Below are 14510 nucleotides of genomic sequence, written 5' to 3' on the forward strand. Positions count from 1 at the left end.
CAGTTTCCTGCCCTCCCTGGATCTCAGCTAGCTGCTCTCCTAAACAAGGACTGAGGTTCTGGGTCCCTTCTTGCCCCCAAACTCAGGCCCTGTGATGTGGGGCCTACCAAGTGGCTCTGTCTCTCTGTGTGGAGCCTCCCCAGATCTCCCTGGCAAAATTGTCTCTCTAGTTCCCAGCTGACAAGCCTGGTATTCTTTTCCTCTGGAGGGAGGTAGTCCTAAGGAGGCAGGCCCTGGCAGAGGGCTGGGGCACCGAGGACAGGCTGGCCTAGAAAGCAATCCCAGGCAACAGCTCCAAGGAGACAAAAGACAGCATGAGCTTTGTCTCTCACGTAAACACTGTTTTGGGTGCAGGAAGAGGAAGAGGGAGGAGGAGCTTGGCTTGTTTGGCTGGTGCCAGAGCTGGGGAAAGATGCAGCTCTCTCTGGGAAACACGCTCTCTTCTCTTTGGGAAGAAGCTCCCCTCCAAACCCTCCTTCTCTTCTCTGCCATTTTCCTGATCCTGATACATTATCTGCAGAGCAAGAGGAGACACCTAAACTACCCCCCTGGCCCTCCAGGGCTGCCCATATTGGGCAACTTCTTCCATATAAATTATAATGATCCTCAAGCCAACATTCAAAAGGTAAGGAGTGAGATGGGAGGGCAGGAATCTATTGGCTGTGAGGGGGCACAGGAATTGGGGTATGTGCTGGGTAATTTCCTGGAGCAGGCAGCAGACGAGCCTGGATGTCCATTTTGCTCTGGCCCTACCTGGGAAGCAGCATCTTGCAATAGAAGGAATATCTGAGTTGGGGCTTAGACAGTTGGGTTCTCATCCTCCTTCTGACCTGAAGAAACTTCTCATTTGTGGATTTGCTTGTGGAGTTTCCTTTTGGACATGAATCTGATGCAAGAAAATAATAATTGTAAAGTGTTTTGCAGTGATGGGCACTCATTAAGCATTAGATAAATGTCAGCTATTATTACTATTAGACATTAAGAGATAGGTGAGCTCTTTGAAAGACTGTTTTTTGCTTATTTATGTTTACCCCAGGGCTTAGTACAGTACCTAGTATGCAGTAGGCACTTAATAAATGTTCATTAGTGGATTGACTGGCAGAAATTCAGAGGCAGCTTCTGAGGTCTCTTCAAATTCTTAAATCAAAGATACTTAACCTGGAGCTCCTGAATTTCAGTTACAAATATTTTTTGAAGGGCAGTTAGAGCACTGGCCCTGAAGTCTATAGGATCTGAATTCAAATTTGGCCTCAGATACATTATGTGTCTTATTTATTAGATATTAGATTAGATCCTAGACAAGTCACTTAACCCCAGTTGCCTCACCAAAAGTAAAAAAATAAAAATAAAAAAATTTGGTCATTCTATTTTTAATATATTTGGTTTTCTTTATAATCCTATTTATTTTATTTTATGCACTTAAAATGTTTTTTTTTTTCTGAGAAGGGATACATAGAATTAACTAGAGGAACAAAGGGCAACACATACACATACGCTCACATACACATATTTATGAAAAGTTAAGAAACCATGGTCCTCAACTCTGATCTTCAGACTTTGGACAAGCCATGTCAGCCTGTGACGTTTACTTGACTTATTGGTCAATTATGAGTGTAAACTTTATTCTGCCAACATCCAGGTAGTATTTGTGTCAATTAAGTTCACCAAACACAGACAATATTTTTTTTTAATCTGACATATCCAAATGGTGATTATTAGTTTACTCAGTTCCTATATAAAGACGTTTTTATGTTCTGGACCTCTCTGGCAGTTAGTTTGCTGACACTGATGGACACTTCCTCAGAATCATAGTTTTAAATAAAATTGGATTTTTTTTTTTTAGGAAATTGATTATAATGAAATTCAGTTATCAAAAGTTAAAGAAAAGCAAGTTATTAAGACCCAGATTTCTTTCAGAGCAAATGCACTTTTGGAACTGCTTTTTGAACTTTAGACTGAACAAGATACACTTCTTTACATTTATCCCTTTTGAATTTCACATTATTGTGTTCAGTCCAACCATAGCCCATTGAAACTGTTTTGGTCAACTCCAATACCCAGCTGCCCTTCCTGACTCAGTGTTGAGTGCAAATCAGATGAGCACTCCATCTGTGCTTTTATTGATAAAATAGTAGTCCAGGGCCAAGGACCTATCCAGGAGTAAGCCATTAGAGGTATCCTACCAGGGATATTCAAAGGTTAAGTGTCTTGCATGGATCAGGTATTGGATGTGAAACCAGGCCTTTAGGATGCTCTTACTGATGCTTGGTATTTATTCAATATCCCATTCTGCCTCTCAAATGAGATTGGTCTAGTCTTTGTATCTTTATAACGATGTACACTATGTACATTTTGTATCCATCATCCCATTTGATCCTCAATATACTTATCTGTGTAAGTATCTGGGAAAAGTGCAGTGACTGGTTCCTGTTAGGGGTCAAAGATCCTGGTAGGATCTGAATCCAGGATCTTAATAGATTTCAAATTCTAAACACATCCTATCCCACTTCTCAACTCATTTTTTTGTTTTGTTTTGTTTTTTGTTTTACTTTTTTGAAGTCTAAATATTCCCAACTCCTGAAAATAATCATATGCTATCAAGTTGAGGTTATTCACTGTCTGAAGTTCTTAAGGCAGGAGACAAGCTTTTGGGGGCCTTATTAAACTGTAATAACTTCAGATAAGGGTGCGGTGACAGTATCCTGGAGTGTTTGTTACCTGAAGACAAGCCTTGCTAAATTCATGTTAACCTTTCCTGAAATCATTTAGAATTTCCTTTATATATATTTTGTATTTACTTATAAATGCACAGAAAATTTCCATCCAGAGTCAATTCTTCAAGGAAAGGAACTGTATGGTGTTTGTGTCTATTTGTTCAACTCCTAGCACAGTATTTGGGACGTAGCTGGATGATTCTTTATTCTTTGGGGCTGAACTGAATTCAATCTAATTGGATCAGACAGAATCAGGTGGACTCCATTTCACATTGTCTCACCAAAAATAGCCTGAGTGGCAATAGAAGTTTTCAACTCAAACAAATTATTTTTTCAGCTTGCTAAGCAATATGGAAATGTTTTCATCACACGTGCAGGCAGTGTTATCTTTATGATCGTCACTGGATTGCCACTGATCAAGGAGGTCCTACTCAACCAAGATGAGGCATTTATTGATCGTCCCCAATTTGCTCTCCTCGTCCAAGTCTTTAAATCATTTGGTGAGTTCTCTGAATTATGATAAATATTTTTCATCTCCAGAATGCTTTGAAAGATATATTTGACTCCTGCCCACCATCCCTGAAGGATTCCAGCCCATTTGATGATAAAAAAATATGCCAGAAAAAAAAAATTAAAAAAAACAAGCTTTTGAATTCTCCTTCCTTCAGTCTGAGAGTGAGAGTGAGAGGAGAGGAAGAGGATTGAGGGGGAGAGCAATGAGAATAGGGAAGGAGTTCTCCCATAAGATCAGTTGAAGGAAGTTGCAATATTTAACTTAAAGACAAGAAGTGATTCAGTTGGGGGGTGAAAAGAGCATGATGACTGTCTATAGGTATTTGAAAAAATTAAGGAGTAAGTTTATTTGCCCCAGAACCAGCAGAACTGAGAGAGAATTGCAGAAGAGTACAATTTGTCTTGATGCTAGGGAAAATTTCTCAACATCAGAACTATCAAAAATGAAATAATTTGCCTTTAGAAATAATAGATTTCTCCCCCAGTTGATGTCTTCAAGCAAAAGGTGTTCAGTATATTTTGTTGGCGCTATTTTCTGGGTACAAGTTAGTCTATTGCCTCTGAGATCAATTCCTATTTTGAAATTCTGTGCATTTATAATTCTAACTTTAGGTCCTTTGACCTCTAAGTCAGCTGCATCTGGAGGAACTTGACAAAACCAAAGACCCAGGTCAAATTCTTTTTGTTTTATTTTGCTATGTTTTAAAAATTATATATGTATATGTATATATATATATTTGTTTTATGAAATTAAGCATTTCTATAACAGTGCAATAAAAAGATGATTGCACATGAAACTGCATATATATATATATATGTTGTATATTGACAAGAAACTTAATACTTGTCAATATACAACAAAATCATTACATAAATTTCTTTTTTTCTCATTTTCTCCTCACTTACCTCCTAGAGATGCTACTATTAGATAGAAGAAATGGCTACACACCTGTGTGTGTGTGTAAAATTATTCTATGAACACTAGTATCTGTCATTTCTCTCAATGCAGATAGCATCTTTTTTCATATGACCTATACTTAATTTGGATAATTATATTAGACAGAAAACTTATTTATTCAGAGTAATTCTTAAAATAATATTGTTTTTACTGTATAATCTTCTCTTGGTTTTGCTTATTTCAGTCTTTATTATTTCCTGCAAGTTTTTCCAAGTTTTTTCTAAAATCATTGGGTTTATCATTTCTGATACCATGGTAGTCTTCCATTGCAATCTTCTACCACAACTTGTTCAGTTAACTGATGGTTATTCCTGCAGTCTCCAGTTCTTTGCCACCACAAAGGATGCTGTTATAAGCATTTTACAAACATATATTCTTTTCCCTTATCTCGAATTATCTTTGGAAAAAGGGGTACTAGTGATATTTCTGGCGCAAAGAATATAGAGAGTTTCTTCAAAATGGTTAGATCAGTTCACAATTCTGCTAACAATGAATTAATATCCCACATCCTCTCCAACATGTCACTTCCCCTTCAATTATTTTAGCCAATCTGATACATAAAATTATATTTCAAAGTTGTTTTAATCTGCATTTCTCTAAACAATAATAATGTAGAAGGTTTTTCATATGGCTATAAATTGTTTTGATTTCTTCATTGGAAAACTGCCTGTTCACATCCTTTGATCACTTATAACTTAGGGATTAACTCATTCTTTTAGATTTGGAAAAGTTTATTCTCTATATTTTACATATGAGACCTTTTGCTGATAAATTGTCTATAAATTCCCCACCAACCCAATTTTCTGCTTTTCTTCTGATCTTGACTAATTTTCTTTTACTTGTACTAAACTTTTCGATTCAATGTAATTGGACCTACCCATTTTATACCAAACTTTGCTCTCTATCTTTTATTTGTAAATTGTTCATCTATTCATACGATTTATAAGTGAGATACTTAATGTTATTCTAATATTCTTGTAAAATCTCTACATTTTGACCTTTCCTTGGTAAATGATATGAGATGTTGCAATTCATTACGCTATGTTTTGTCTGTGTATGTCATAGTTTTCCAGTTTTTCCAACAATTTTTACCAAATGATGAATTCTTATGCCAAAATCTTAAGTCTTTACACTTGTTAAATACAAACTTATTGTGTTTATCTGTTGTTGTAAATTGTATGTCTGTTCTACGCCACTGATCTACCTTTCTTTTGTTTAGTCAGTGCCAGATAGTTTTGATAATGACTTCTTTATAGTTGGAGATCTGGTATTGCTAAACTTACTTCCTTTACACTCTTTTCATTATTTTCTTTGATATTCTTGACTTTTTATTTTTCCAAATTAATTTTGTTATTTTTCTAATTTAACAAAATATCTTTGGTAATTTAATTGGAATGGCATTGAATATATAAATTATTCTGGGTAAAATTTTCATTTTTCTTATGTTGAACCAGCCTACCAATAAACAATATCTGTCTGATTATTTAAATATGATTTTATTTGTATAAAATATTTTTTTATAATTTTTGTTTATAATTTTGTTTTGTTTTGAGATTTGGCAGGTATACTCTAAGGTTTTTTAGATTATCTACACTTATTTTAAATAAGGTATCTTTTACTATGAGTTCTTGCAAAGTTTTGTTTGTGATATATAGAATTGCTGATGATTGATGTGGATTAACTTTATATTCTACTTTGCTAAAATAATTGATTGTTTTGCCTAATTTTTTAGTTATGCCTTTGAGATTTTTCCAAATATAGCATGACGTCATATGTAAAACAGTTTTATTACCTCATTCTTTATTTTACTTTCTTCAATTTCTTTTTCATCTCATTGACATTTCTGGGATTTCTAGCACAGTATTTAATAATATCAGTGACAGTTGGCATCCTTGTTTCACACAATATTATTGGGAAGTCTTCAAAGTATTCAGTAATTCTCAGTACTTCCATAGTACTCTTATAAGAAGGCTTCTAGTTTATCCCTATTGTAAATGATGCTTGCTGATTGTTTTAGATAATTACTTTTATATGAATTTGAAGGAAAATCTCTGTATACTAATGCACCCAAAGCTTTTACTAGAAATGAATAGAATAGAAATGCTCTTTATTGAGAGCATTTTCTGTATCTATTGATGATTTTTATAATTTTTTTATTATTGATGAAATCAGTTTATTGATAAAATCAATTGTCTTAATAATTGTTTTATGTCAAATTAACATTCCTTGAGGAAGTTACACTTGATCATAATGAGTAATTTTTGTAATATATTGCTGTAACTTTTTAATTAAAATACAGTTAGGATATTTACATACATAATCATTAATGAGATTGGCCTATACTTTTTTATCTGTTTGTATTCTTTCTGGTTTATGTATCAGTATCATATTCGTTTCATAAAAGGAATTTAGTAGAATCCCTTCTTTACCTATCATTCCAAATAATTTATTTAATATCAGAATTGGTTTGTATTTAAATGTGTGATAGACTTCACTTATAAATTCAACTAGTCCTGTTGCTTTTTTAAAGGAAACTCATTTATAGCTTATTCAAATTATTTTATTAAAATAGTTCTATTTATATATACTATTTCCTTTTCTGATACTTTGATAAATTTATAGTTTTGTATGTATTGTTTCCATTTTACTTAAATTGTTAAATTTAATGACCTATAATTGAGCAAAATAACTCCTTATATTTGCTTTAATTCTATCTTATGCTTATGAGCAATATATTTACCCTTTTTACTTTTAATGATAGTTATTTGTTTCTTTTCTCCCTCTTTATGTTAACTATCTATTTTGTTTTATTTCATAAAACCAGATCCTACTTTTATTTATTAATTTAATTTTTTACTCCAAATTTTCATTAATATCATATTTAATTTTTATAATTTCCAGTATAGTACTTAATTGGAGATTATTATTTTTTCTCCAGGTTTTTACAGTGTATATGCAATTCATAAGTCTATTCATTCTCTATTCCATTGATGTAAGCATCTAGAGATACATTTTTCTCTAATCATTGCTTTTGCTATATCTCATAGGTTTTGATATGTTATCCCATTGTTGTCATTCTCTTTAATGAAATTATTAATGGTTTATATGATTTGTTGTTTAAACATTTATTTAAGATTATGTTGTTTAGTCTCTATCTCCTTGGATCCTTATTAAATATAAATTTATTGTTTTATGATCTGAAAAAGATATTTTTAATATTTCTGCTGTTCAGTTTGGGCTTTAAATTTTTATGAACTACAATCATGAAAGTTAGAAGCAATATATGATCAATCTTTATAGAAAATGCATGCTGAGAAAAAAAAGTATATTATTTTCTATTTCCATTCAATTCTCCTTAAAAATTTATCATATCTATTTTATCAAAACTTCTATTTATTTAGCTTCTCTTTTTTTTTTTTTTTTTTAGATTTATCTAGTTCTGAGAGGAAAAAAAAATAATGACCCCTACTATTATACTACTACTAACAGTCTTGATCTGTCATTCTTTTAACATTTTTTCAAAACTTTATAATATTTTGTGTATATAGGTTCAGAATTAGTATTGCTTCATTGTCTATTGTAATGTCCTGGTTAGCTTTCTGGAGGTCTTGGGACCAGCCTTCATTTCATCAGAGTAATCACCACAAGAGTAGCCAGGGATAAAGTCCAAAAATTTTTATTGTCTCCTTCACAGTCTCCTTTCCTGGGACCCAGGCTAGATTTCTGTAGGCCCTTCAGATGGGCTTTGGTCTCATTGGGGAAAGGAAGACAGTCACAACAAGGCTGATGAAGATGGGATGTCTCTCTGAGTCTGAAAGCTTGAGTTCAGTCTTATATATTCTATTACAATTACATCATTACAGTATACCAATCATCATATCACTAGGGAACCATTATTTGATATAAGATTAAATCAATCATACTGAAGTAGAGAACTCACATGCAAAACTTGATAATCCTTGCCTCAACAATTCCACTGAGTTAATACCTTATTTAAATCAATCAAACTGAGCCTTAAGTATATTTCTCTAAAGTCCCCGCCCTTTACAATCTATGACACTATTTATCAAAATGTAGTTACCCTATTTAAATCTTTTAATTAAATACATTTTAGTTATACTTTTTCTGAATCATAATTGCTATCCCTGCATTTTTTACATCAAGTGAAGCATAATAAATTCTACTCCAACCCTCTATTTTAAACTCTGTCTCTCCGATTTTAAAATGTTTCTTGTAAATCACATATTGCAGATTTTTAATCCATTTTTCTATCCATTTCTGTTTAATGGATGAATTCATCCAATTCACAGAGATATAATAGCTATCTGAATTTCCCTCCATTTTGTTTTTATTATTTTATTATTTTCTTTTCATTCTTTTTCTCTATCATTTTTACCATATCTTCTTCCCTTATTCTCTTATTACTTATTTTAGCCAACCTCTGAAAATCCATCCTTCAACCATTCACACAGTTCTTTTAATCTTAATCTATATACTCTTGTAAAAGTCTCTCCCTCACCCCATCTCCAATTTTCTCTTCTCTCTAAAAGCTCAAGAAATTCCAAAACTCTTCAGCCCAGATATGAATACTATTCCAGTGTCTCAAGCTGTCCATCACTATTGTATTATTTTTTTTTCCACCATCTAATTCATGAGATACTTTCTCCTTTTACACATTTTCTGCTCACTTTTATTTTTTTAAATCACCTCATCAAGCACAATTCAGCCCCAACCTTTCTTCTAAACTACCTCAGCAATGATAACATGTTTAAAAATACAATTACTAATAATACAAATATTAATAAAATAGCATTTTCATATTCATAAGCAAACAGTGTGACCTTTATCAGAGTCTTATAATTAGTCCTCAGTGATTTTCTTATGATTCTCTTACATCTTTTTCACTAAATTTTCCATTGAGTTCTGGTCTTTTTGTGACAAGTACCTGAAAGTCTTTCAGTTTGTCAAATATCCTTTTTTTTTCCCATTCATGATTATATACAACTTTGTTGGATAAGATACTCTTGAATGTAATCCCAGTTCCTTTGCTCTTAAGATTATAATGTTTTAAGACCTATTGCCTTTTAGTATAGCAGCTACTAGGTCTTCTGAAATTCTTCTTATTTTTCTACAGTATTTAAATGTTATTTTCTTCCTTTTTTGTGTACAACAATTTCTCTTTAACCTAGCTATTTTAAAACTTAGCTATAGCATTCCTAGATTTTATTATTGGAATCTCATGTTTGATCAGTGGATTTTTTTCTACTTTTTTGTCTTGTTCTAGAACCTCAGAGCAATTTCCTTAATATTTTCTTGTAATATTGTATACAGACATTTTATTTTATTATATCTTTAAGGTAGATCTGCAATTCTTATATTCTCTTTTTTGATCTTTTCTCCAGATCAAGCATTTTTAATGAGAACTTTTAATTCTGATTATATTTGTGTAATTTTATTATTTATTTATTTTTGTATTGCCATTCAATTCTACCTGTCCAATTCTAGTTTGCAAGGAGTTATTTCCTTTATTAAGATATTATATCTCTCCCTTTCCCCAATTGGTTATTATTATCATTATTATTGTTTTTTACAAAAGGATTAAAAAGAATCAAAGTCTTCAAGGGAGCTAGGGAGAGGTGGTGGGAGTGGAAGGGAAGAAAGATGAAGGAGCTAGCATGAATAAAAGATGTCTATTCTTTTATTATTTAGAGAAGAGGAGGAGAATTGATATTGCTAAGACTTAAGGAATGAAGGCATGGAATTGAAACCCATTGGAGAATATCTTCTTTAAGAATTAGGAGGTTTAGATATCTGCCTTATGTTTGGCTTGGTATTGGAGAAAGGAAGATAAAGATTTGGCAAAATAATTGTAAAAACTGTGATAGAAAGGCACTAAGGGCAGAGTAAAAAAGATTGTCCAGGCATAATAAGGACCCAGTTGGAGTTAGGTATTATCAGACTGGATTAGTCTGGTGGAACCTTCCATTGTGAGGTTCAATGACCTTTCAGTCAATTTTTCCAACTTTTATCTGTGATAGATAATGTTCATCTCCCACACATTGTAATCAAACTAGCCTAGACACTCTTTCCCAATGGCCCCCTCCATTTCAATCCAGTCACAGGATCACAGTTTTAGAACTGGAAGGAAATTTAGATGCTAATGTCTGCAACTCCTCACTCCCATTTTACAGATGAGATCTGAAGCCAAGAGTTCATAAATACCAGAGCCACAATTTAAACTCAGATCTTCTTAACCCCAAGACCAAAGCTCTAGCTTATGAACTATGCCTTTACTCCATGCTATTCCCTTCATTTTTATTCTCCTTCCTCCCTCTTAATCTTTTGAAATCTTTCAAATCAGTTCACACACTTAATTTATCCATGAAGCTTTCCCTTGCAAATAATATATTCTCCTGTGTCTAATATAAATTTTTTGGTAAAAGTCTTGAACTTACATATTAATTCATGATGATCCACACCAGTGCTTAGAACAATTCCCCAAACACAATGATAAAGGTTAGTGACTGACATTTATACATTTGAGGAGGAGTTTCTGACTTATCTTCCTTATAACATGGAAATTTCCATTAAAGCTCGGCCAGCCTAATACCACCTATATATCATCACTTACAGCAATGCTTTGCTAATCTTCAAACCTTAATAAATGATTGTTGAATAAATGAGTGAAAGGACTCAGGATAGACATTTTGGCATTTGAGAGGATTATGGGCTCTCAGAGGCATAAGGGATCTTCCCAGCTGCCTAAGATTGCCTGCACCTGAATTGGAATCTCCTTTCAACATTCCTACCCCAAGACTCTGCTTGAATTACCTTTAACAATGGGGAGCCTACTACCTTTCAAAGAAACCTATGATACTCTATGGCAAATCTAACTGATCAGTAGTCTGTCCTTCCTTCCAATTCCAATTCTACTTCTTACATCATTCACTGATTGTTCCTAGTTTTGCTCTCTGGGTCCAAGTAGAAAAAAGTTAATCTCCCTTTGACATGATGCCAGCAATATAATTCTTCTGACATTTTATTAGCTCTTCTTATCTCTTTTTGTTTTAATATTATTTAACATGAATTACACTATAGATTAATTACACTAAAGATTACTGGGATGAATATGTCTATCATTGTATAAAATTAAATCTTCAACCACTGTGAGTTCCCATGAGTCTCTTTGCTTAAAAATATCTCTCTACATCTTTCATCTTTTTTGGTCAAGGGTATTTATCTATTTAGTGTCTTTTCACATTTGTAAATGCTCTTTAAATAGCACCATCTATAAAAGGAACACCATATTATATATATATATATATATGTATATATATATATACATATATACATATACATATATATACACACATATATACATATATATATACATATATACATATGCACATATATACACACATATATACATATATATACATATATATATATATATATATATACACATATACATATACATATGTTCTTATGGGAGTTAAGTAGTTGTACAGAAACCTCTCCCAAGTAATTAAAAACAATGTCTTTAAACAAATCCATTCTTGGGCACCTTTCAAAAACTCTCTGCTTTCATCTCAAGTTCTTCAAGGCAAAGATCCTTCCTGAGAAAGGAATATCCCAATTTTCCTCTTCTACTATCTCCCAAGAATGGGAGATAGACAGAAATGAGGTTGACTTTTTAATACTATACTGTCATCAAGGTGAATGAGCTTTATCAATTCTATATGAAATCAAACAAAGGGGGGACAACAAGTATATTTGTGGAACATCTATTCCCCAGAGGCCAAAGTATTGCTGCCCTGCCTGGAGTATCATGATGATAAAGTCAACAAAGGCCACCTGAGATTGTTTAGGACTCTCAAAAATTCATTTGACCATCCAGATTACAATTTATGCTCATCCTTCTGTCCATAGCCATCTGACACACTTCATCTAGCAATGAATCATCTCTGAATTCAGAAACTCATACTTATGTATCCTAAGTTCCTTATAGGTTCTCAGGAACTCTGAACCTTGATATCTCTTTTATTTGTGTTTAGGACCTCCAAATATTTCCATGTGTCCTACAATTAAACTTTAACTGTTGTTTCTTCAATAAATGTTCTTTCAGAGCAGGAACTGGCTAGCCTTTACTTTGTATACTCAGCACAGTTTTGGGGACATAATAGGTTTTTTTCAGATGCTTGTTCAGTTGAATTCCATTGGTAGTAGAAAAAATAACCGTACCAGTAAAATTACAGATCTTTTGAAATATTGACAAATTATTATTATTTAGGCTTAACCTTATCTAATGGTCAAGCATGGAAACAGCAAAGAAGATTTGCCTTAATGACCTTGAGGAACTTTGGTTTGGGAAAGAAGACCCTGGAAGATCGGATCCGGGAGGAGGCCATGTTTCTCATTGAAGCTATCAGGGAAGAAAAAGGTGAGCTTTGGTCAGACAGAGATGTTTGCAATTTCTTGTGATTTTCCATTTGATCAGATGAATATTAAAGAGAACTGGTAATTGTGGATGGGGAAAGTGGGGGGGGAAAAGTCATCTTTAGACTAGAGACAGACAAAATACTCCCCCCCATCCCCAGGGGATGTTTTCAAAGACCCAACATTGTTCTCTAGGAAGAAATGAGACAATAAACCAAGAACACAATTTATTCTTTTCAATGTCATTATAGTAATTTTCTGCCATCAACACAGATAGTACATACCTTAACTTTTCAGATGTCATACATGGAGCCCTGCCTTGACTGATCACTCCATAAACACACACACACACACACACACACACACACACACACACACACACACACACACCTGTCTCTACTCTCTCCTGTTGCCCTTTTCCAACTTTTTTTCTTTCTAGTCATCCTTCTTTCTCTCTATTTATTGAATCATCTATTTTCTTTTCTTTGTATCTTCCCTCTTATTCTTCTCTTCTGACTTGCTCTCTATTTTCTACTTTCTGTGTGCGTTTGTGTATATTATGGACACATATTGCTGTCTTCATTTATTTTACAATTTTGATTGCTTTTTCAATAATCATTTTTTTCATTCTTTTTCCTCCTCCCACTGGGAACCCTCCTGATAGATCCTAAGAACAAATATACATAATCATGCAAAATAAATTCTCACATTGGCCATATACAGAAACATTTACCTCATTGTGTAATCTAAGTCTGTTAGGAGATGGGTATTCTGTATCATCATTGGACTTCTGGAATTGTAGTTGTTATTGCATTGATCCAGGATTTTGAGTCCATCCAAATTATCTGTCTTATCACCATGTTGCTATTGTAGATATTCATTCTTCTGCTATTCTTCCTCCTCCTATGTTTCTATTTTTCTTTCACTTTCTCCTCCCATAATCATCCACTTCTTTTTCCTCTTCTTCTTCTGCTTCCTCTTATTATCATAGATTGAGGGTAAAAAGGAATCTTGGAGCCTATCAAATCAACCTTTCCTCCAGTTCTGCAAATGAGTAAACTGAGAAATGGAGCACTTAAGTGACTTGCCCAAGGTGAGTCATTAAAACTAATAAATATTTATCAGATGCCTATGATATTCCTGGCACTTTGCTAAATACTGGGAATACAAAGAAAAGGAAAAAGAGAATCTTTTTCCTCAAGAGTTCCTTGTCTAAGTTAGGGGAGACAACATGGAAACAATTATGTAAAACAAGATATAAACAATAGAAACTGAGGGAAAAATGACTGTTGAAAGGCACTAGACCTAAAGTAACCCAACTAATAAATATCCAAAGTAGTATTTGAGTAAATGTCTGAGGTAGGCAATGTCTGAGGTTCCAGAATCGGTCCCTTAGACATTATTTTTTCCTTCCTCCTTTCTTCTTTACCTTCACATTTCTTTTCTTTACAGTTCAGTATCTCTAGTTGTAATTTCAACTTTACTATTCACATGCATAAAAGTAACCCACAGATGTATATAGTCATCGGTATTGCTAGATGCATACAAATAATAATGGACACACATGCACATTTGTGCCCATGCCCATTACACAGATGGTGAAATCTTGAGAATATATACACCTAATCCAGCCCCCTCATTTTACTGATGAATAAGTGGAGACAAAGACAAGTAAAGTAATTTGCTCAAAGTCACCTATTGAAACAAAATATGTCAATTAAATCCCAAGACTTGACTAAAACATAAAAAGTGAGCAATTTTTTCCCCTTCACATCTATTTTAGCTGTAGCGGTTTATGGTTAATAATAAAGTAGGTGTATGCTGAAGAGCAGGGGGGGTGGTGAGAAAAAAAAATGTTTGGGAGAAAAAAAAGCAGAAAGTTCCTTTAA

At 33.3% G+C, this 14510-nt stretch overlaps 1 protein-coding gene across 2 annotated transcripts in view; it reads left to right on the forward strand.

Annotated features, from left to right (window-relative positions):
* The first annotated feature begins 336 nt into the window (after positions 1-336).
* Positions 337-14510, forward strand: part of LOC141541561 (cytochrome P450 2J2-like) — a 39615-nt gene continuing 25441 nt past the window's right edge. Inside the window, exons 1-3 of one of the 2 annotated variants that reach the window (XM_074265789.1) lie at positions 337-625; positions 3052-3214; positions 12476-12625. In XM_074265789.1, the coding sequence (XP_074121890.1) occupies positions 413-625; positions 3052-3214; positions 12476-12625 (526 nt within the window). In that variant the 5' untranslated portion in view covers positions 337-412. The remainder of the gene's footprint in view (positions 626-3051; positions 3215-12475; positions 12626-14510) is intronic. The other variant, XM_074265790.1, reaches the window with a different exon arrangement.

This window comes from Sminthopsis crassicaudata, chromosome 4 (genome assembly GCF_048593235.1).
Source record: "Sminthopsis crassicaudata isolate SCR6 chromosome 4, ASM4859323v1, whole genome shotgun sequence".
Lineage (NCBI taxonomy): Eukaryota > Metazoa > Chordata > Mammalia > Dasyuromorphia > Dasyuridae > Sminthopsis > Sminthopsis crassicaudata.